We start from the raw sequence: 22,486 nt of genomic DNA, 5'->3' as shown, positions 1-22,486 counted from the left end.
CTTTACTAAAATGGCTTTCCATAATATATGCTTAAAACGGTTTTCAAAACGAGAAAGAAAAGGTCTCAAATGAATTTTAAACTTAAAGAAATATGCGATTAGTCCGTTAGCGCCTAACATGCTAAGTAGGAGGCCGGTGGTTCAGAACCGGGCGATGTCGGGGTGCCTAGTAGCCTTTCCCCGGAAAGGATCTAGCCTTCTCGGCTCGTACACAAATTTTCCAAACCCTCACCGGTCTCCCGCAAGGGATCGGTGTTCATTTCCCATTCGTGGGTGGCGACTCTTCCATACTCCGAGCTCCGGTCCTGCCGAGAAGCTTGATTCCTCGATTGGTTGCTTTCGGCGCCAATCACAGCATTTGTCGTCAACGGTGTCCACCCCCCGGGTCTTCCGGGCGAGGCCGCGGCACCTACACCCGGTTTGTTGCAGTGATGACATACCATAGGCTCTTTCCCATCTCTAGACTTAGACCTACCTCTTGAGTTACCACGCCTCTTTGGACCTTTACTCTTGCCTCTACCTCTGTTCTCAATAACAAGAGCTTGTGAATTATCAACTCCTATCTCCTTTCTTCTTATCTCTTCATTAAACATACTCTCTTTGATCACATCCAAAGAAAGTACACCATCTAGAGCAGAGTTACTAATAGTCACAACAAGAGTTTCCCAACTATCTAGCAATGAACTCAACAGAAATAAAGCCTGCAACTCATCATCAAGACTAATCTTCATAGTGGTAAGTTTGTTGATTATATCTTGAAAATCACTAAGATGTTCAGAAACTGACTTCCCACTTTTCAACTTCAAATTAACAAGTCTCTTAATCAAGGAAGCCTTATTATGAGCAGTCTTTCTTTCATAAAGACTTTCTAATTTCTTCCACAAATCATATGGGTCGGACTCTTGAGAAACATGGTTGAAAATGCTAATATCAACCCATTGTCTGATAGTCCCCAATGTCTTTCTTTTCAATTTTTCCCATTCTCTATCTTCCATCTTTTCAGGTTTAACCAGTTTAGACACACTACCATCCTCTTTGGTTTTTACATCAATTGGGTCATATAAATCTTTGCAAAATAACAAATCTTCCATCATAGGTCTCCATATAGAATAGTTGGTTGATGTCAACTTAACCATGGAACTATTATTGCTATTAGACTCCATAGATAACTTCAAAATTAACCTTGCTCTGATACCAATTGAAGGACCAAAAAGACGGGTTACCAATAACACGCGGAATACCAATAACAACACCACAAGGATCTATCTCACAAACAATCAACCAAAGCACAACCCAAGTTCCAAATCAAAACAGCAACAATAACCATAAGAATGGAAATCTAAACCACAATCAACAACACGAGATTTATACGTGGAAAACCTCTTCGGTGTGAAGAGTAAAAACCACGGGACCTTTGAGGAGTCCACCCTTCTTCTCTTATTATGATAAAATTAAGGGCAAAATAAACTCAACAAAGTTCTTACAAAAGGTTTATAACCCACCAACAACAATCATGAACAATAAGAGATCATAAGAAGAAAACAAATACCACAAAAGAGAAGAATCAGTCTACAATCTGCCCCAACTCCGAACAGACCTTTCAGACCTCCGAATGACAATCACAACGGTAAGAACAAGGAACAATATGTCTAGAAGCTCCTGTCCAAAAATCGTGACGATCCGACGGTTCAATCTCCGGGAATCGACAAAAACGTCAACTGACCTAATGAGAGAAAGGCCAAAACCGAAAATCTTCTTTTGTGTGTCTTTTCTTCTTCCTTCACTTATCTCAATAAATGACAACTCATACACTTAAATACATATTAACTTAGCTTCTCTAAGAAGACAAAATTAATATTAAATGGACCTTAAATATGGGTTGGACCCATAATAATATTATTATTAGTTATTTTGTTTCCATTTACTCGTTAAACTATTCCAATAAAGTAACCATAATTGGGGGTATGGTACGGACAGACGTTGATTATTATCTCGAGGGTACTGTACGGCATATGGCGGCAAAGGAACAATCTGATATGGAATAACCGTATCCTGTGCTCGGCGAAAGCAATTTGGTTTGTTTATAGGTTAATCTGGGATTGGCAGCAGAGTCGAGTTAAGACGTCGCATGGTGGCAATGGGACAGAGGACTCGATGGATAACACCGAGAGAAGGAATTTGCAAATGCAACGTATATCAATGTCTTTAATGCATCAGACATGTGCGGTATTGGTATTGTTTTGCATAAGCAGAAAGGAGAGTTTATAGCATTGCTGAAATGAAATTGTAACAAGAACCCATGAGACTAAGATAGCGGAAGCATTAGCACTCCGCAAAGCATTATTATAGGCGGTATCTCTTTGTACGCATTAGCAATCCTACCCATTAATGAAGTTTTGCATATTGGTTTAAAAAAAAATAACTATAACTGGGAAATTAATTTTTTCAAAATTCTAGCTTATGCAATATTAAGTTATTTTTAGTAAGTAGAGGATTGAGGTAAAATTAAAGTTTTTTTTATGGGTTAATTACAAAAATAGGTCAAATGGAAGGTCCATTTACATATTTAACCCATTTACTCAACCTACTACATATCTAGACTGATTTTGTGTGACTTTCCCATAATACCCTCAATATTTAAGCATGTATGTCTTCCTCCCGTCTGACTTCGCAGAGGTTAGCATAATGCGAACCCAGGTTAGCATAATGCGAACCCTGCGAAGCTAAATATACAAAGCCTGCGAAGCTAATGTTTGGTTTAGTTGATGATTTTAGTTAGCATATGTGAAGCCTGCGAAGCTAATGTTCGGTTTAGTTGATGATTTTAGTTGGCATATGCGAAGTCTGCGAAGCTAATATTTGGTTTAATCGATGATTTTAGTTAGCATAAGGTACTGTATTTGCAAACCAACAACCCCTCTTCTCTCTAATCTCTCTCTCTCCAAACAAAGAAAATCTCTGAGAAGAAGAGAAGAAAACAAAATTGAAAAATGGAGATGGAAGCAAAAACTCCAGAAGTAGCCAAAAAACTATGGCATATAGTGCGAGTAGTCTTCTTCATGCTAAGAAAAGGCATATCAAAGAGCAAAATAATGGAGGATTTCAATCTGATGTTCAAAAGAGGAAACAAACTCGCCGGAAAAGCGATCGGCAATCTCATCTACAACCACAATCATTCCTCCTTCAGTTGCAGATCCGACGACGCTCTCTCTTTCGTATCTCCGCGAGAATACGAATTCAGTTGCAGTAACAGCCCGGTTTTCCACCACAAACGGAAACACCTCCATTTCCCTAAATCTTACAACGACGCTCTCTCTTTCGTATCTCCGCGAGGATGCTGGAGATGTTGAACAATGAAGCCGTGGAGGCGTCGCCGATGGTTTTCCCCGGGTTCGGAAAGAGTCCAATGGTGAGGCAGTTGCGAATAACCGACTCTCCTTTTCCGTTGAAAGACGACGGCGATACTCAGGTGGATGTGGCGGCGGAAGCTTTTATCAAGAAGTTTTATAAGGATTTGAAATCGCAGAAGAATACTTCTGCTGCATTTGAGTCGCCCTCGCCGTACCATATTTTGGGTGAAGAGGAAAGAGGAAGAGGAAAGATTGGGGTATTATGGGAAAGTCACACAAAAAAGTCTAGATATGTAAGATGTTGAGTAAATGGGTTAAATATGTAAATGTTGTAATTTTCTTTTTTTTATTATTTTTAAAGGTCATTAGTAGTAAAATCTTTAATAGTATGTTTGGTGAAAATTGGGTTGAGATGGAGGATTGAAATTACACCATTAATTTAGAAAAAAAAAATTATATTGCTCGTTTCCTTTTTCTTTTACTATCAATTCATATTGAAAAATAACATATTACTCGACTGAAATGCCCATAATTATATAGATCTTTTTCTTATTAATTCATAATATAAATTATAGGATAATGATCAAATTTGACATCATTGGAAGGTATCCCTTGACATATGAAATTATGTAAATTTAATTTTAAAATTTCTAAACAATGTCAATTTTAATGATACGTTACTGAAAATTAGAAAAAATTGGTTTGATTGTTATTTCATTGTACGCCGGATTCTCCAAACAAGTTTATCGATAAACTGAAACAATTACTTTTTTTTATTAGTTATTTGTAATTGTATTAGAAACACACTAAACCATTAGATATTAACAAAAAAAATAATGTGATTAACTTATATGTGACAGACTTAGTTGATAGCATTTTAATGAGTTTTTTTTTGTAACCGTATTAATAACAAATTAAATCTTTTAGATATAATCGATTCAAACCAATCTTTTCAAATTTTTGGGATTCAACCCAATCTTTTCAAATTTTTGATATTATAGAGTTAAAATTAATCTTACTTGAAAACAATATGATTAAATCTGAACTATTTTATCCTAAATTATAAGAAGTTGAGAAAATTCCTAATACCCCTCAACTATACAGATATTTGGAGGTGTTTGGTTGCTCATTTTCATATTCCTTTTTGCCTTTTCATTTTAACATGGAGAGTTTTAAGTGTTTGGTTAGTCCTGTTTGCTTTTTACATCTGAAAAGCAACATTAGGGGTTTGGTTAGTAATCTCATGTTTGCCTTTTACACCCGAAAAACAGCATTTTACAAAAACAGAGAATCTCAACTTTTTAGAAAAGTAGATTTTTCCAACAGCAAACCATAACAGTAAACAGCAACAGCAAATAACAAATAGTAGATAAAATAAACGGATTCATAGAATCAATTGTTTTGTCATTTTTGTCATGAGATACACAAAATTGATGGTCCTACTCAAAACATAATAAAGAAAATAAATATAATCCACTATTTATAAATCAGGTAGTTTAATTAATGTTATATATACACAATTGTAGTAAAAAAAAGTTAATAATTAATTGTTGCCTCCTCCTCCTCCTCCACAAATATGGGATATTTCTTGTTCAAGCTTATGAATCTCGGCTTCTGCTTCTGCTTTAGCCCTTTCCTCCGCATCATTTGAACTCAAAATGGTCCTAAGCTCTAATATTTGTCTTCGCAGGGGTTTGATCTAAAATCAAATCAAATCAAATAAAAATCATAATAAAATAGGCAGAAAAAATAAAGATAAACACATTCACTTTTCTATTCTAACAAACTTAGATTTAATAATGAACAGTAATAAGATTCATGTGATCAAAATTGGTTATTTCAGATGGCGCAGAGAATGGTACCTTTCTATAAGGCCATCGATACAAACCATATTTCCTGCATATCTTCTTAAGAACTGTGATACATAAGTTCATTTGTCTAGAAGCCTGTCCCATCGGAAGATGAAAATAATCTTTGAAATCATCAAGTGTCATCCTCCTTGCTCTCTCCCTCTGCACTACACTACTCATGTAAGAACCACAAACAACAACAACTAAACAATGCCTACAAAATTTTAGTATTAAACCTGTTGTGCTAGATTTCTTCTAGACCTTCTTTCTTCCGATCTTACTTCTTCTCCTCCTAATCATTCCAATTTCAGAATTAGAAACATACATACTTTATTAATTCATCCTTGTTAATATAACAGAGCATCACCTGAAAAATTTTGTTCATCATCATCATCATTGTTTATATATTCATCCCACTGAATTCCAACGCATAAAGCTTGGTAGAAAATTGAGAGAGGTTCTTCTACCAAAATTAATCCAGCACTCGTCCGGTCATTGAAGTACTGTTGCAAATATTCCTTCACTTTCTCTATGCTTTTCCTGCAAAAACTGTTCATAATAAAACCATTAATCAATTTACTTGTTTAGAATTTGGATTTAGAGAAAAGGCAGATTTGAATAAAACTCACTCAATCATGTGAAACTGAGATGCAGAAGGATCCCTAATTTCAAGTATCGCATGGCTTATCATTCCTAATGTTCCATGAATTTCTAGTTTCGTAGCGGTGTTGCCTGCCACTATATATAAAATTAGTGCAAACATAAAATAAACAATAAGATTAAAAACAAACAGATAGTGCGCAGTGCACGAACTATCATTGTGGATAATTTCTCTGAGAACTTGACAGCAACTACACTGCAAGGGGGATACTCCCGGCGGCCAAACTGGAGGAGGAATAGTATCCCGACTGTTATCTAAAAACGTTGCCTGAGAATTCTCCGATTCTCTTCCGCGTGACGACCCTGCTTCTTGAGATTGATTGGGCCTGTTGTTATAATTATGATGATCCGAAACGATTGGATCATCATTGCGAGGAATATTGGTTATTGGATCTCCGAGAGGATTGGGGGGAAATATATTAGCGAGATTGGGATTAGAATCATCGAGGAAATCATAGTTAATGGGGCTATCTAAGGAATAGTAAGAATTGGGGTCCCCCATGTCTGACACCAAAAGAGTTGGATCAGTTTTGGTATAAATGGGAAAGAAGTAGTGCTCTCAAGCACCATAACCAGAAGAGCACTCTGGTGCTTTGAGAGAACAAGTTGAGGAATTCGACAATATGATGAACAAGGACACAGACTGGGATTTCCAAGGCGCCAGAGACAGTTAATTACCGTTGTGATTAAGCGGTTGGGAATTCTGAAAAAGTGTAAAGGAGTTGTAATTCACTGCACTATGATCTTTAGTTTTGATTGTGGGTCTGGTTAGATTTCACAAATTCGATGTCGTTTAATGGTCTTGTTGAGAGCAACTGTCAACCTAAAGAATAAAAAGTCAACAATTTTTTCTCCAAATTACTATAAATCTCAAATTTGCAATCTACAAATATAAAACTGTAAAGGATAAATTACAAAACAATCTCAATGAAGAGGTTCGTTTACATATTTAGACCTATTATAACACCTTTTAATAAACTAGACACTTTAAAGTTAATTTTTCTTAAATACTTTTAACATATATTATCACTTAACATATTTTGTACAATTTTGGGGTTTAGTTTTTCTAGTGATTTAAGACTTTATTAGGATTAGAGTTACGTTAGAAACTTATTTAGGTATATTTGCGTGTTTGAATGTTAGAAATCCTCTTATTTCAGCGATTTTGGTGCAATTTTTTTTTTTTTTTTTTTTTTTTGCGATTTTGGTGCGATTCAATGGCAAAGGTCGAAAGGTATAAAGGAAATACGAAAATAAAACTACTTCGCAGTTATAAAATCATTTACACTGCGAAACAAAATAAGGTTAAAATACTTCGCAACTGCGAAGGCAAAATTATCTTTGCAGTTCCTATAAAGCAACTATAGAGGAAATTCAAATGACTTTATATGAATTTGTTTCGCAGTTGAAGCAACTGCGAAACAAATGATAAAACTGCGAAAACAATTGTCTTCAATTCCTGCAATCCTTTCGCAATGGAAGCACCTCCGAACGAAATTCAAATCACTTATATGAATTTACTTTGCAGTGCTTCCACTGCACAAGGTTTTCGTGACTGCGAAATGATCTTCTTGATCATTGTTGAAATAAAAGGATTCCTAACATTCAAACATGTAAGTACATCCCAAATAAGTTTCTAACATAACTCTAACCCTAATAATGTCTTAAATCACTAGAAAAACTAAACCCCAAAATCGTAGAAAAAAAGACAGCAAAAATCGCACAAAATACGTTAAGTGATAATATATACTAAAGGTATTTCGGAAAAATTAAATTTGAAAGTGTCTAATTTAATAGGAGACATTAAATATGCTTTTGAATTGATTTTAAGGGTTAGACTATGCTTACTTTGTTTTTTTTACAAACTAAGCATTGCTTTGTTTTTTCCACCATTGGATGATGATAAACTTTGACAAAGTAAGCCCATCCAATGGTAGAAAAAAACAAAGTAAAACTTACTTTGTCAAAAACAAAGTAATCATAGAAAGCACCTTTATTTTAGATGCGCGTTTGTTAGTATGTAAACATTTATTCATTCCTATAATACTTGTTTATCTAAAGCAATATGTTATGTTCTTCAAGATAAAACAACATACATGAGATTGGTTTGGGTTTGGGTTTATTTGATTACTACAAGGCCTGATATTACATATGTTGTGAATCAATTAAGCCAGTTTCTGGATTGTCCGATTGAGGTACATTGACACATGTTGATATCAAAGTTCTCAAATATATTAAAGCTACACTAGCTCAAGGTCTAATCTTTCCTTTTTCATCAACACTTACTCTAAAAGGCTTTAGTGATTCAGACTGGACAAAGTGTCCAGACACAAGGCGTTTCAGTACCTGATATGCAATTTTTTTAGGAGATCATTTGATTTCCCGAAAGAGTCAACAAACAGTCATTTTTCGGAGTTCTACGGAAACATAATATATAGCCTTAACTTATAGATCTTATGAAATTCAGTAGCTAACTTATTTATTAGCAGAAGTTGCAGCAATATTATAATGTGATAATAAATTTATTGTTTACTTAGGTCACAATTCTAACTTTCACAAGAGGACGAAACACATTGAGATCGGCAATCATTTCCTACGAGAAAAAAATCCAAGCTGGTGTTATTTGATTGATGCAAGTTAAAACACAACAACAATTTACAGACATCATTTTAAAATATGCTTAAAATAGGGTGTTGTTAAACCCAGCCCCAAATTCCCACCTCTAGCCCCGTGAAAGGACGAAAATGCCCTTTCATGGGTTTTGGGAGGGGAATTTCTATTTTTTTTGCCAATCCGACACGCGGGCGTATGGCCATCACGCCTCACCTCGTGGTCGGGCGTATAGATATCACGCCTCACCGTGTGGTGGGACGTGATAGCCTCACGCCTCACCGCAAGGTCGGGCATGTGGTTGTCACGTCCGACCACGCGGTGAGGCGTGAGGATATCACGTCCCACCACACGGTGTGGCGTGATAGCCACACGTCCGCGTGTCGGATTGGTAAAAAAAATAGCTTTTTTATCCCGTAAATAGTTCGTTAAACCCGTAAATAGTCCGTTAAACCCGTAAATAGGCCGTTAAACCCGTAACTACAGAATTGTACTTAAAACCAAAAAATAATATAAGTTAATTAATAAATATTAATAATCACAACATATAAAACTAATATAATCTAGTCCAAGCCTCTCTCCTTTCAGCGTATAGATTCTCCAAGTGACGAACACTCTGATGACAAAATAATCGCCATTGGGTGGCAATGGTAGGCACTGGAAACGCAGGATGTAAATAAAGACGTATGTAGTGACGATAACTCCCCAAATGACAAATCACAATCTCTCGCTCTGGTGGTCTTCCATCGTCCTAACGCATTGGCAGTATAGTGCAACATCCTAATTGTTGTGTAGTAAAGAGGAAAATTACTGCGTTCAATACAGATGCAGCAGCAAATAAGTCATCCGGACTCACCATCCAGTGGGACTCACCACAACCCGCTCCTGCCCATTTAATACGTGTGAGGGCAGCATCAAATCCGTTCCCATACACTGGCACATACAGATCACGGTTTGCCCGCTGTAGACACCGAGTCGGAGGACCTGTGACGAAAACCTGTAACAAGACGGTTGAAGCGGTTGGTTCTGGGAGTTTTAAAGCAAAAAAAAAAAAAAAAAAATGAGAGGTCAGTAGGAGTTGCGGTCGTCGAGTGGACGACTCGTGAGTGCTCAGCGACATGGTGCGAGCGCCTAGCGGTAGTCGGCGCGCGCTCAACGACAGTTGGACGCGCGCCTGACAGCGCGGGACGCACGCCCGACGGCCGCTGGGCGCGCGCGCGCGCGGCAGCCGTTGGGCGAGCGCCCAACGTAGATGGGGCGAGCGCCCAACGTCCGTTGGGCGGACGCTCAACATCCGTTGGGCGGACGCTCAACATCCGTTGGGCGAACGCCCAACATCCGTTGGGCGAGCGCCCAACATCTCTTGGGCGCGCGCCCAACAGAAGTTGGGCGTACGGCCAACAAAAGTTGGGCATTCGCCCAACCAAGTTGGGCGTTCGCCCAACGCAAGTTGGGCGTCCGCCCAACATTTTGGGCGTAGGCCCAAAATATTTTGGGCGTAGCCTGACGCCCGTCGGGCTACGCTCAAATTTTTTTGGGATCCGTGCCTATAAAAGGCACGGATCCCCATGCATTTGGGAGGGGATTTTTGGAGAGCTTCTCACTCTAAAACATTTTTTAGAGAGAGAAAGTTATTTTTTGGGAAAAAACATTTTTTTTTCCTAAAAATTCCGAATTTCCTAAAAGTTAAAATTTTACCGAAAACACACAAAACATCGGAAAATCACGATTCATGGAATTAACGGACTTCAACTGTCAATACCGAACTTGAGGTATTATCCGAAGACTAGACTCGTGTTATTTATTTTAATTATTTTAATTATTTATTTTTATTTTTAGTCTTTATTTTATTTATTTATTTATCACATTTATTTATTCTCCCGTATTTATTTAATTCTCGTCCCGTATTAAATAAATGTTCGTTTTTGGTTTTGAAATAAAAACCTCGTTTTAATATCCCAATACGAACCGTGATCCGATTCAAAGGTAGTTCGGGATAAAAAAAAACGTTGTAATTATAAGTTTTTGAAAATATTTCTAAATAACGTTTTGAAATAAAACATCGTTTTAGGAATCTCCGTTATAGACTATGATCCAATTTTGGTATTTCGGGGACCCAAAACGATAGAATAGATCTAATCTAAAGCTTTTGAATAAATCTGGAAACTGTTGGACTGATTCTGTAACTTTCCATTTTCTGTCACTAAAGGCTGTTTACCGACGGATTTTCCGTCGGTAAAGCTGCTGAAATGTAAAAAATGCTGTTTTGATCCCTCTTTCTCAACTTTTAGACTTTTGGTCCTTGTATATATATGTGTATAATTATATAATGTATTTATGAAAATTATTTTGGGTTATATAACTATGAATTACATATTATGTTATTAAAAAAAATGAATTACATATTATTTATCTATTTACTTTATATTTTAAACTTAATTTACATCAATTTAGTTTTGTAAAGTAACATATTTGTACATATATATAGTTTTTGGTTTATTTGAGTTATATTAGCCATTATTTAGGGTGGGGGTTATTTTCTATATATTTATTATGTAAAACTATTTTGGGATGAATTTAACTTTCTTATTTATGGATTTTATTCTCTATTTTTACATTGTTTCTTAAATCAAAATCAAAGTGTATTTTAATTAGTATTATCTCCATTTTCACTTATATATATGTACTATTATTTTTTCTTACCATATATTTAACCTACATATATTATTACTATTTTTACCATTCTTGTATATATGTATAAATATGTATATTTATTCTCCTTTTAGGTTTTCTATATGTATATATTCTATAAATATATTTGGGTTGATTTAGACTAAATTTCTTACTTGTTGTGATTAGAGGTTAATTGAGTGAAAAAAGGGAAAACAAACCACAAAAAGAGAGTTTAATTTGCTTATTTAAACTAAAAGTTTTCCTAGATATTCCTAAAGAGTAAATAAAAGGCTTTTTCTATCATTTCAAACCACTTCCTAAACATCACGTTTTAAAACCTTAATTCGTTCCAACGACGGATTAAGCAAACCTTGTAATTAAAATCGTTTCTTTTCATTGTAAATAATGAAGTTTTGAATCGTTTTCCTAACTAAACAGTTTTGTACAAAATGAATGGACTTGTATTCTTAATCACGTTTTTGGTTAAAACTTCTTGTTCAAACGTTTTCAAACGCTCGAGTCGTTCCAACGGCGATTCGAGTCGATGTCATGTAAATTAACGGGGTTTTGAAACGTACCTAAATCGTTCCAACGGCGATTAAGGTACGAACCATGTAAATAAACTCGTTTTTTGGGGAGTGAGATTAGCTTAGAGTTAGTGTATAGTCTAAAGCATAAAATCACACTGTGAATAAATCAATTCTCTCTTCTCCCCCTCTCTCTCCTGTATACTTTAAATTTATGCAAAATGGGTGATTCTTTACTAAAATGGCTTTCAATAACATGCTCAAAACGGTTTTCAAAGCGAGAAAGAAAAGGTTTCAAATGAATTTTAAACTTAAAGAAATATGCGATTAGTCCGTTATCGCCTAACACGCTGAGTAGGAGGCCGGTGGTTTATAACCGGGCGATGTCGGGGGTGCCTAGTAGCCTTTCTCTGGAAAGGAGCTAGCCTTCTCGGCTAGTACCTAAGTTTTTCGAACCCTCACCGGTCTCCCGCAAGGGATCGGTGTTCATTTTCCCATTCGTGGGTGGCGACTCTTCTATACTCCGAGCTTCGGTCCTGCCGAGCAGCTTGATTCCACGATTGGTTGCTTTCGGCGCCAATCACCGCTTACGTCGCCATGAGGTGTCCACCCCCTGGTCCGCCCGGGCGAGGCCGTTCGGCACCTTGTCTAACAAGTGGCGACTCTGCTGGGGAAGCAAGAAATTTGATTCCGGAAGGCGTGTATTAAGCCCTTAACGGGGACGGATCGTATTATTTCTTTTCGTATGCATTCATAAGCATTATTGCAAACCTTTTGGGTAATTTTCGTGAAACCTCTAGCGAGAGTCCATTCGTCGCTCGAAAGAGGCTAGTGTAAGTTCCCCCTTACAGTAAGGCGCCAAAGGGTCCCCATCCATTCGTTAGGGGCGAATTTATGCGGTCCTGTAAGGTCCCGCGATCAGCCGTGTCAGCATATAGTAGCCTTAGAAGTTGTTAGAGGATTACCCGTTACTATTTTTGATGTGATAAATGAATCAGTTCGTGTTTTCAAATTGCCATGAAAATGAAATGATACGTTAATATATACTCTTAAACCGATATACAAACTACCCCAAAACATCGAAACGATTCGAACTAAAGACGACTTAGTCATCTCGTATGAATGAACTTGTGCGACCTGCCTGGTCCCTTTCCGTGTCCCGAAGAAGGCACATGTTCAGGAAATGTGTTATGACATAAGCACGTATTAGTATGAATCGGTTGGGTATTAAGGATAGTTATATCTCGATTCAAAAGATTATATTAACGATAGCCGTTATTCACATTCTTTAAATACGTTAAGATAAAACGAAATTATGACGAAACGAAAACAAAGAACATTTCTGTTTTGAACGACCCCATTGTAACGTAAAGAGTTTTGCAAACATGGCCCGTCCCTTCCGAATAAAAGACAAGCTCTTACGTTATGCCTTGCGTTGTTCTAAAGAGAAATGGACGTATCCGCAAAAAGTGACTAAGAAAATAAAAGAAAAGCAAAAATAAACAAACGACCAAAGTCATTCTGTATCTACGATGTATATCCATCTCGAGGGTAGTTAAAGAAAATGAACCAATGCCGTTAAATACGTGCCTCAAGCCGATATATACGCCGTTTAAAATCATAAAGCCGAATTAAGCTAAACTGCATAATTGCGCCATATGGATGAGACTGTGGGCTTGACTAATGGCTCGATCATTTCGACCGTTACCGAAACTACAAGAAATATGGCCCGATCTGCGTGTTTGCTTAACTCATGCCTAAATGAAAAAGAACGGTAATATCCCTGCTTCGAATAAGCATGCGATTAAACGAAATGTTGACTTTCTATAACCACGCTAGGATGATATATCCCGTAAATTGGAAGAAATAAAGAGTTGTTATTAGCCGAAAGATTATCGTGCGCTCAAATAAGACTCGCCGTCTTTTCAAGTAGCTAAAACGAGCAAGCGGATTCTTGACGCTAAAAACAAACACATTACGCGATGAGTCTATTCCCTAAAATAAGATCCAAAAAGTGATTTCATCACTAAATAAACACGTGGTTGCGTCTCTCGATAGATCCAAAAGATCCCGTCGTAATCCAAAAATCGAGACACGAACCCACACGAATAAAAGGGAACGAGTCATTGTCAACAACGAACGATTGAACTAAAAAGAATAACTCGTACCGCGTCTAAATCCGAGATACGCTCAAAAGGGAATCAAAACCCGAACAAATGCGTCTCGCAAAATAACAAAAGACGAGTTATTCGGAAGGACAATCCATTTGGTCGATATCTTAGTCACTGAACGTTGATACGTCAAAACGAACTGTATTGTCTGATAGATGATTTATTTTTCCGCAATAATCGTCGGCATCACGCGTCCCCTGGATCGCAATGTGAGCCCCAAACCAAAATTCTAGGAAAGAGACTTGGACCATCGAGTATATGGAGGAATAAGGATGGAAGAGAGATGAGGTGACAATTGTGATTGTTATCTAACATTTTCTTTATGTTATTGCGATCTAATTATGCTTTATGTACGATTTTCGCTAACTAGTTTGTTTAGATTTATATCTTGTTGTACATCAGTCGAGTCAGATTTAAGTTATAATGCGTTTTATGCTTAACGAATCATTGCAATCATACCATATAGAGCGTTGCATGCTAACCGCATTGCGTGCAGCCATTCTAGGTTTCGTAGATTTAGGACGTGTTTATTAGGAAAGTGAGAAAGAGTCGACCCCAGCGTCGCGTGTCATTCAGGAGGCATACTAGTTATGTCGTGACGTATCCCATACGTCTTTGCCTTATCGTACCTATGTGTTGGGATGCATCCTATGCGTCCTTGGCATGTCTCGCACGTCTTCACCGTATCGTTTGTATGCTAGCTAGGAGGCATGTCCATTATGTCGTGACGTATCCTATGCGTCTTTGCCTTAGCATACCTTATGCATGGTAGTGTACCTCGTATGTTTCTCCAGTGTCGTAGGCACTAGTCGGAAGGTACAACCCTTATGTCATGGCGTGTCCCATACGCCTTTGTTTTGGCATACCCCGTATGTCGGGGCACCTCCAATATGCCTTTACCCTGTTAAGAGGCGTACTGTTCTCTCGTGACGTATCCCCTATGTCCTTGCTGCATCGTGTCATCACGCGTCCACCCGTCAGGAGCCCCACCGGTCATGTGGTGACGTATTCCTTACATCTTTACTTGGTCGTACCCCGTAGGACGTAATGCACCCCATGCATCCTTCGTTAATCATTTAGACACCGATCAGGAGGCGTACCTATTATGTCGTGACGTATCCCATATGTCTTTTCCCGTCATGTCTTGTATATGGTGACCCATTCCTTGTGTCTCTACCGTTTCATTACACACCGGTCAGAAGGCGTACTAGGTGTGTTATAACACATCCCGTACATCTTCGCCTCATCGTTTACACCAAACGAGGGACATGAGCTTCGTGCCCCATATGTCATGGCGTATCATGGGCCTTTTCACCAGGTTATGTACGTTAGAGGAGAGGTATACCATTTGGGCCGTGACGTATCCCATACGTCCTTATCTCGTCCCACCTTCCGTATCGTGAAGTGTCCCATGCGTCTCCATCACGTCAGTTATACACTAGTCAGGACATGTTCTCGATGCGCCGCCATGCGCCACGTACTTCCGGGTCTTGTCAAGGTCGTACATCACGATAGGTCACAAATGCGTCGTCCATATCAGATACACTAGTCCAGAGCCATACCCCACATGTCACGACTTGAGTTCTCACCTTGTTAGGTGCCTAATGAAAGACATACCCCGTATGTCGTGATGAATCTCGCACGTCTTTACCAGGTCTTGCATACCCATCAAGTGGTCTACCTTTAGACCCCGAGGTGTTCTCTACGTCTTCGCCAGGTTATACTTTGCGTGGGATGGGTCGGACATATCTTTATCATCCCGTTCATACCATTAGGGGGTGTATCGCCTGCATCGTGACCTGTCACATGCACCTTCGCCATCGTGTTTAAGTCATCCGGAGACATATCCCATGTGTCGTGACGTACTCCGCCTCCCTCTATCATGGTTAACAATACCAAACTGCTTGGTGGTCGTACCTCGTTGTCCTAACATTCACATAGTGGGGCAAATTCCGTTCACTTTCCGCATGGTTGACTCGAGACATACTATGTGTGTCGCCACGTCGCTTACAACTTATCGATAGTTCAAAAAAAAAAGAAACATTGTCATGACATCGGTTCCCCCGAGACTCGAATTAACCATTCGTCACATGTCTCGTACATGTCCTACTTATGCCTCAAGACATATCATGTATGTCGCTACTCCTTAGCCAACACATCTCAAGATTATGACCGGTACCTTGGACTCAAATGGAACCATAATCTCACAGGTCGTCGTCACCTCCCTTTCGTATCTCAAGACATACCCACGTATGTCGCCATGCTATACATAATGCCCATGTGATTCTGAATTACGTCATTATATCATCCGTGCCTCCCATCTTGTAAGTTGTCATCATGACATTCGTACGCTAAGACGTGCCCCGCACGTCGACGCACCGTGCACCTATACTCCAAAGTTAGGTGGTGGCACGATCACTACCTTAGGGTCGAGTCAACTATTCCACACGAATCTCGCTTACCTGTCGTCTTTCGCATCTGGGGGATGCAGTCTATACATAGCACCTCCGTATTTCAGAGTTGTGGGCAATACCTTGAGCTTCGAAATGAACCCTTAACTCGTGTGTTGACCACACCTCCCATTCGTACCTTTAGGTGTGCCACGTGGGTCGTCCTGGTGCCCCCTCGTATTTACATCGTCCCACTGTCCGGACCCCAGGTTCACATTAGCCCTCTAACGCACGAATTCATCGTGTCACATCCGCACTTTAACTAGCGTCTTATATGTCACCTCATCACGTCTAATAAATCCATGCGTCATTGTACTAACCTCCTAGCTGGTAGGTCATCCTCGTGCCCCATTGGTACTCTCGATCGTACCTTGTATATCGACACGTCGTTGTACTAAGGTAACCTGTGCATCCTTGGCCTTCTTGAGACACCTCGTCACATCTTCAAAACGGCCAAATCGATATGAGACATACCAGGTGTGTCACCACATACCGTAACACGTAAGTATCCCAAACATGTGATACTGGTGCTTCGAGCACGTATTAACTTTCGGTGCATATCTCGTATGTCACCGCTTGCGCTTTAGTCATACATTGGGCCTGGTCAAAACGTGCCCCCACATGTCGCCTTGTCATCGTCAATATTCGTAGTCCACGAATAAGTCATTAGGCTATCCAATTCTAGATCGACCTTTGACACGCGTTCCGTATGTCATCCCTCACGCCTTACTCACATATCAAAGGCTGAGTCATTTATACCATCCAGTCAAGGTTAAGCTTGTGGCACACACCCCCATACGCGGTTTGGTACGTCCTGTTCGCAGGTCAAATGTCGAGTCATTCATGTCATTGAGTTCAAGTCGAATCTGGGGCAAATTCATATATGTCATCACGTGCATCTCGCTTACATCTCCAATGTCGAGTCATTTGTATCTTCAAGTTCGAGTTGAACTTTTGGCACGTACCTGTCATATAGAGTGATTCATGTCGTCGAGTCCAAGTCATACCCTTGGGCACGTACCCTATGGGCCGTCCCGAGCATCCCGCTCATACCTTGACACACTGAGTCGTTCATGTCGTGAGGCTCCTATCAAACTCTTGACGTACGCCCCGTAAATCGTCACTCATGTCTTGAGTACGCCTCAAACAGCGGTTTGTTTATATTGTCAAATCCTCGACACGCTCCCCCTACATCATTGGTACAGTTGTCCATGCGCCCCCAAACTCCGAATTGCCCTATTCACGAGTCTGAGACATATGCTCTATGTGTCGCTATTTGGGTCTCGCTCGTATCAGTAGTATCGAATTGTTCGTACCGCGTCTAAGTCCAACGTTTGGCACTTACCTCTAAGGTCTTGGTTTGTACCTTCGTTGCTCCTCAAATTGTTCATAGTGATAGGTTCCAGTCGGACTATCGACGTCTACCTTGTGTGTCATTACTGTTATCTCAAATATCAGTAATGGACCAAATACGTCATAAATATCCACGTAAGATCTTTAGGGACTCTCACAAAACATATCGTCGTCTAGTTTGCGCTATGAAACAAGTTGACCTTTGAGACCTACCAGGTAAGTCGTTGTTTTCGTCTCGTTGGTACCTCGATTGGATTAAGGCACCTCTCATTCTACCAGATGCACCGATGTCCACAAATTCATCGAGGTATTTATGTCTCCAGCTTGAGTTAATCCTTAGACTGCACCCTGCATGTCGGTATCGTGTCTAGCTGACACCTCTAATATTGTAGGAGGTACCTCTTGAGTCATCTCTGTGCTTCATCTATGCCCAAAGTTGGTCAGATAATACGTGTGTTGTATGTGTACCCTATTCGTGTCTCGTACCTAGCATGTTGGATTTCCCCCGCTACGTCAAAATCCCAAAATCAAGCCATCACATCATTCGTGAGTTGCGTATAAGTCCATCGTGGGGGCACATCAAGTGTGACTCCCATCATGCCTTTTGGCTACCTCTAAGGCATACCATGTACGTCATCGTACTTCCTAAATGCACCATGTTTCAAACCACTCTGTCATGATACTAGTGAGCCAAGTAGGAGTTAATAATTGGCACATACCTCGTATGTTGACATATGCATCCTATTCGGACCTCGAGTATCGAGTATGCCGCGTTCATTATCCCGTCAAATAATACCTATCATTATAATAGTTGCTTTCCGAGAGAAGCCGACAATTGACGCACATCACATATGTAACTCGCGTCTCCCTTATGCCTTAACCTGTTTAGGGCATGTCCCGTGTGTTACCACCTTCTGCATAGCACACCAAGGTCCCGTTGGTACACCTACTAACCATTGATCCACGCCCCATGTGGGGTGGCCACATCCCACTTGCTCCTAGTTTAGGACACACCCTCTATGTCGGCCTGTTTCAGAAAGCTCGTGTTTTCCCGAAATGCGGTCCCCTGCTATTAGTGTCGATACCAAGTAAAACCTCGACACATACCTCGCATGTCTTCATCATGGTCTATTCGAGTCTCGCGTTATCGGATACGTACAAAGAGCATCACATCAGCCCATGTAACACCCCTTATCTTCGAAGTACGTCATTACTACCGATGATGACAATCCCTATTATACGCCTCATGCATAGTCGCTTATGTTGTTTCTTTTAGATCGTGAGTCGGGTCACTGTACAAAGTATGTCATTCCCCACCACTCGTGTCACTACCCCTCCAACGTACCTACACGTCACGGGTATCATCGGGGTACACTCTCATCTACCTAGTGTCCTAGGAATTTTGCTTATCATGAGGGTCGTCTCAATCTCACAAGCGTCAGTCGTGTCGAGCGTCATTGAACATTGTACATCTTGTAAAGCATTGCGTAGTAAACTCATATGGTTCATACTAATGTGGGTATAACAGTTGAAATGGTTTCGGGCATCCGCACTTCCAAACAGGTAAGTTAGCACAGACGATCGAAGCGCTGCCGACGGCTCTGGTAAAAAAGGGGGTTTAGCTCTATTCGAAATCGTGTTGTGAGGAATAAAGTGCACTCCACGAATCATGCATAAATCATACATCATCGATAGGAGGCACAAGTAGATAGCTCTGGCATTCGCATCACACGTGCATCGCATCATCAAATATTCATAATGCCTAAAAAGCTCCACTCACCCATCCTTTCTCTTTCCTTACTAGAAACCCAACTCATGGCCCAGTCCAGCAATTCAAACCACAATCTTGAGAGCCGTGTGCAAGGGGCTTTAGCCAAATACATCTTTTCTGATGAGTTTAAACATGCTCTTAATGATCCGGAGGTCGCTAAGAATGATGGGGTTGAAAGCTCCCAAGAGACGATAGGAGATTTCAATCTCAGAGCAGAAATCGAGCGAGTTCTTCCCGATGTCCTTGCTTCAGATGAATTCAAGATAGAGCTGAAAAGGTTGGTCCGGGAGGTCCTGAGTGAGTCACTGGTTGCGGAAATCCCGAAAGCTGCGGTAGAAAAACCTATGTTCCAGTTTGCATCACAATCTACCCCACAAACATTCACTCCCATAAGGGTAGCCTCACACCATGTTTCACGACAAGCTCCACACCATCGGGGATATGAGATTGCCAGGGTCGTTCGCTCTCCATCACTCACTCAGTATAGAGGGGAGAGAAGGGAGTTCTCCACTTTCACTCAACCCTTATTTGAAGTGTTGGAGGGTCTACGAATGCATGATATACTTCATCCCCTACCAGCCACGGGAGGTCCAACCACTGAGTTAGCCAAACGCAGGGGCTACTGCCACTTCCACCAAAGATATGGTCACGAAACAAGTACTTGCATGAGGTTGAAGCATGAAATTTAAGACCTCATCGAAGCTAGAAAGATAAGTGATCCAGATCCTTCTCAGCGGATGAAGTCTTCGACTTGTTCCTTGAATGGTGAAGTCTACCACGGATCAGGATAAGCGAAAGAAGAAGTTCTCGAGATTGAGGGCACTTATGAAGCGGAAGAACCTGAAGCTTCCCGAGGTAGCATGAGAGAAAGGATTGCACTTGTAGTCTTTATCCTTGTCTTTTATTTTATCTTCTATCCCACAAGATGTTATCAAACGTTCCTTTTGAATTCAATGAAATTTCGTTTCCGCAAATTTTATCCCAAATATACGTACTTACATTCGATATTCACTCAATTGAGATATTCCTGCTTCTATCATTGCATGGACGTAAGCTCTAGAATATACTTATTGCTCAGTACTTAACCACTGAAGAGAGAAAATTAAGAGAGTAAAAAAAAAGTGAAAAAAAAGAAAAACAAAATAAATCATGAGAAGCGATTCCCTGGCTCTACAATGATAAGTCAGGCATAGACCCATCAAACGAGGGGTTCTCACCGGCTTGTGACAAAAAGAAGACTGAGCGACAATCAACAAAGTCCGAAAAGAGAGAAAAAGAAAAGGAAAGAAGGAGCAAGCAACAAGCCCTCAGAACCATACTAGCACTGAGGCACCGACAAAAATTTCTCCCCCAAAGGGGACACAAATACATGAGTGCGCCATTCAGAACGAGGCGGGGGCAACTAACCTACCAGCGAGGAAGTACCTTGTTCCAGGATCAACGAAAGGGTTTAGATCTATGATGACTCAAAGTTAACAAGAAGAAAAAAAAAGAAAAAAGATGATGCTAAAAAGGCCCAGGGGCAAAGTCAAGTCAATCGGAAGTAAAAGAAAATAAATCAAAAGCTGACGTGATCAGCCAAAAGGCGTCAAGGTGGCAAAAGCGGTTGACATTGTCCAACAAATGTGTAATCAAATGTACGAGAAAAGCTCACTTTAACGAAGAAAGATCAAATCCGTAGTCAAGTGAAGACGAAGGCGGCGACAAAGTTTAGAACTTTAATCAATCTCGAGGGAATCGTGGAATCCTTCTCATGAAAATTAAAAAAAAAAGAAAAAAAAAAAGAAAATCCCGATAGGTTGAAAATCCGCAAAGGACGGCCTATGCAACAATAAGGGACACCCCAATAAGTGAAAACCCCACGGGGCGCTTATTTGAAAATTCCGGGGATAAAAGGAGAGAGTTAAAATAACTGAAATGTGAAAACCCGAAAGGGCATACTTTGGTGACAGTGGTTAATAAACTGAGCAGTAAACAATTCAATGTATGTTCGCCAAGTGCTTTATTTAAGCTAGACGGTTGCATTTGCAATGAAAACACCCGCATCAATAGACACCCCATCTCAACTGAAATCACCTCAACTCCCATAAACCGATCCAAAATCTAAAAAAAAAGGAAAAAACTAAAAAAAGAGACTATTCCTCTCTCCCATGCTCCATGAAGTCTGGTTCCTCTGCTTCTATGTGGTCCTCTCAAAAGTCAAACTTCGACCGAAGCGTTTTTGCTCCATAACTACTCCCAACGGCAGTATCCCTAGCTTGAGCGCACGTGAAATCTCACCTCGAGTTGGTAGGGGCATGCGCCCTCATCAACTTCTGACCTACACCAAGACGTTAACTTCAATCAGGAGCACGACCCTGCAATCAGATCAACGTCCATCTCACTTCGGAAGCTTCTCCATTAACAAAGGCATCGGGCATGAACTCATCGTCAAATGCTCAGCATAGAAGTGGCCCGTGGATATGAACCCCCTGTGCTATCCGGTATCATTTACAATAATAATAAAAAAAACTGAACAAAAGTTGGATTGAAAACCTCAAAAGAGGCGATCCAAGCAAAAGGAGAGATAAATAAAATCGGTGAGATATAGAAAAGATGAATTGAAAACCCCTAGGGGCAGTTCATGCAAAAGGAGAGATAGAGAATATCAGAGAGATCCCGTTGAGTCGAAAACCCGAAAAGGGCGGCTTAAGCAAAATTAGGAAAAAAATGAATGCGTCAATCTCTGGCTAAAGGCGAGAGCCCCTTGACACAAGCTCATCAAAACCAAATCCCCATCCTTACAACCCTTGGTTTCAAACTTATCCTCGCCCTCATCCTTGCACACTTTGGGGATGGCCCGAAGCATCATTTCTCGATCTGAAGCTACCGAAATCCTCCAGCCTATGAAAAAGGGAACCCATTCGACCATCTCATCCACACATACATAGTTTGCATACACATGTGTCCATACATCCATATAAAGCAAAACGCATAGGCCACGCATATGCACATTCAAACACACGCACGGTCACCTGCATACACACACATAAGTTTTACACGCATCCATAGATTAAGCTACATCCACCCAT

The 22,486-nt window shown here is 40.1% G+C and overlaps 1 protein-coding gene across 1 annotated transcript; it reads right to left on the bottom strand.

The window, feature by feature from the left end:
• Positions 1-4,847: 4,847 nt before the first annotated feature.
• LOC136204223 (uncharacterized) lies at positions 4,848-6,388 on the bottom strand. Its single transcript, XM_065995434.1, has 6 exons — positions 6,014-6,388; positions 5,830-5,938; positions 5,568-5,749; positions 5,437-5,492; positions 5,213-5,362; positions 4,848-5,049 (listed from the first exon to the last, which is right to left on the bottom strand). Exons 1-6 carry the CDS (start codon positions 6,360-6,362, stop codon positions 4,894-4,896), a joined length of 1,002 nt encoding a protein of 333 aa, XP_065851506.1. The 5' UTR covers positions 6,363-6,388; the 3' UTR covers positions 4,848-4,893.
• Positions 6,389-22,486: the final 16,098 nt, after the last annotated feature.

Source organism: Euphorbia lathyris, chromosome 8 (assembly GCF_963576675.1).
Source record: "Euphorbia lathyris chromosome 8, ddEupLath1.1, whole genome shotgun sequence".
Taxonomy (NCBI): domain Eukaryota; kingdom Viridiplantae; phylum Streptophyta; class Magnoliopsida; order Malpighiales; family Euphorbiaceae; genus Euphorbia; species Euphorbia lathyris.
This window is presented reverse-complemented; position numbering and strand designations above follow the sequence as displayed.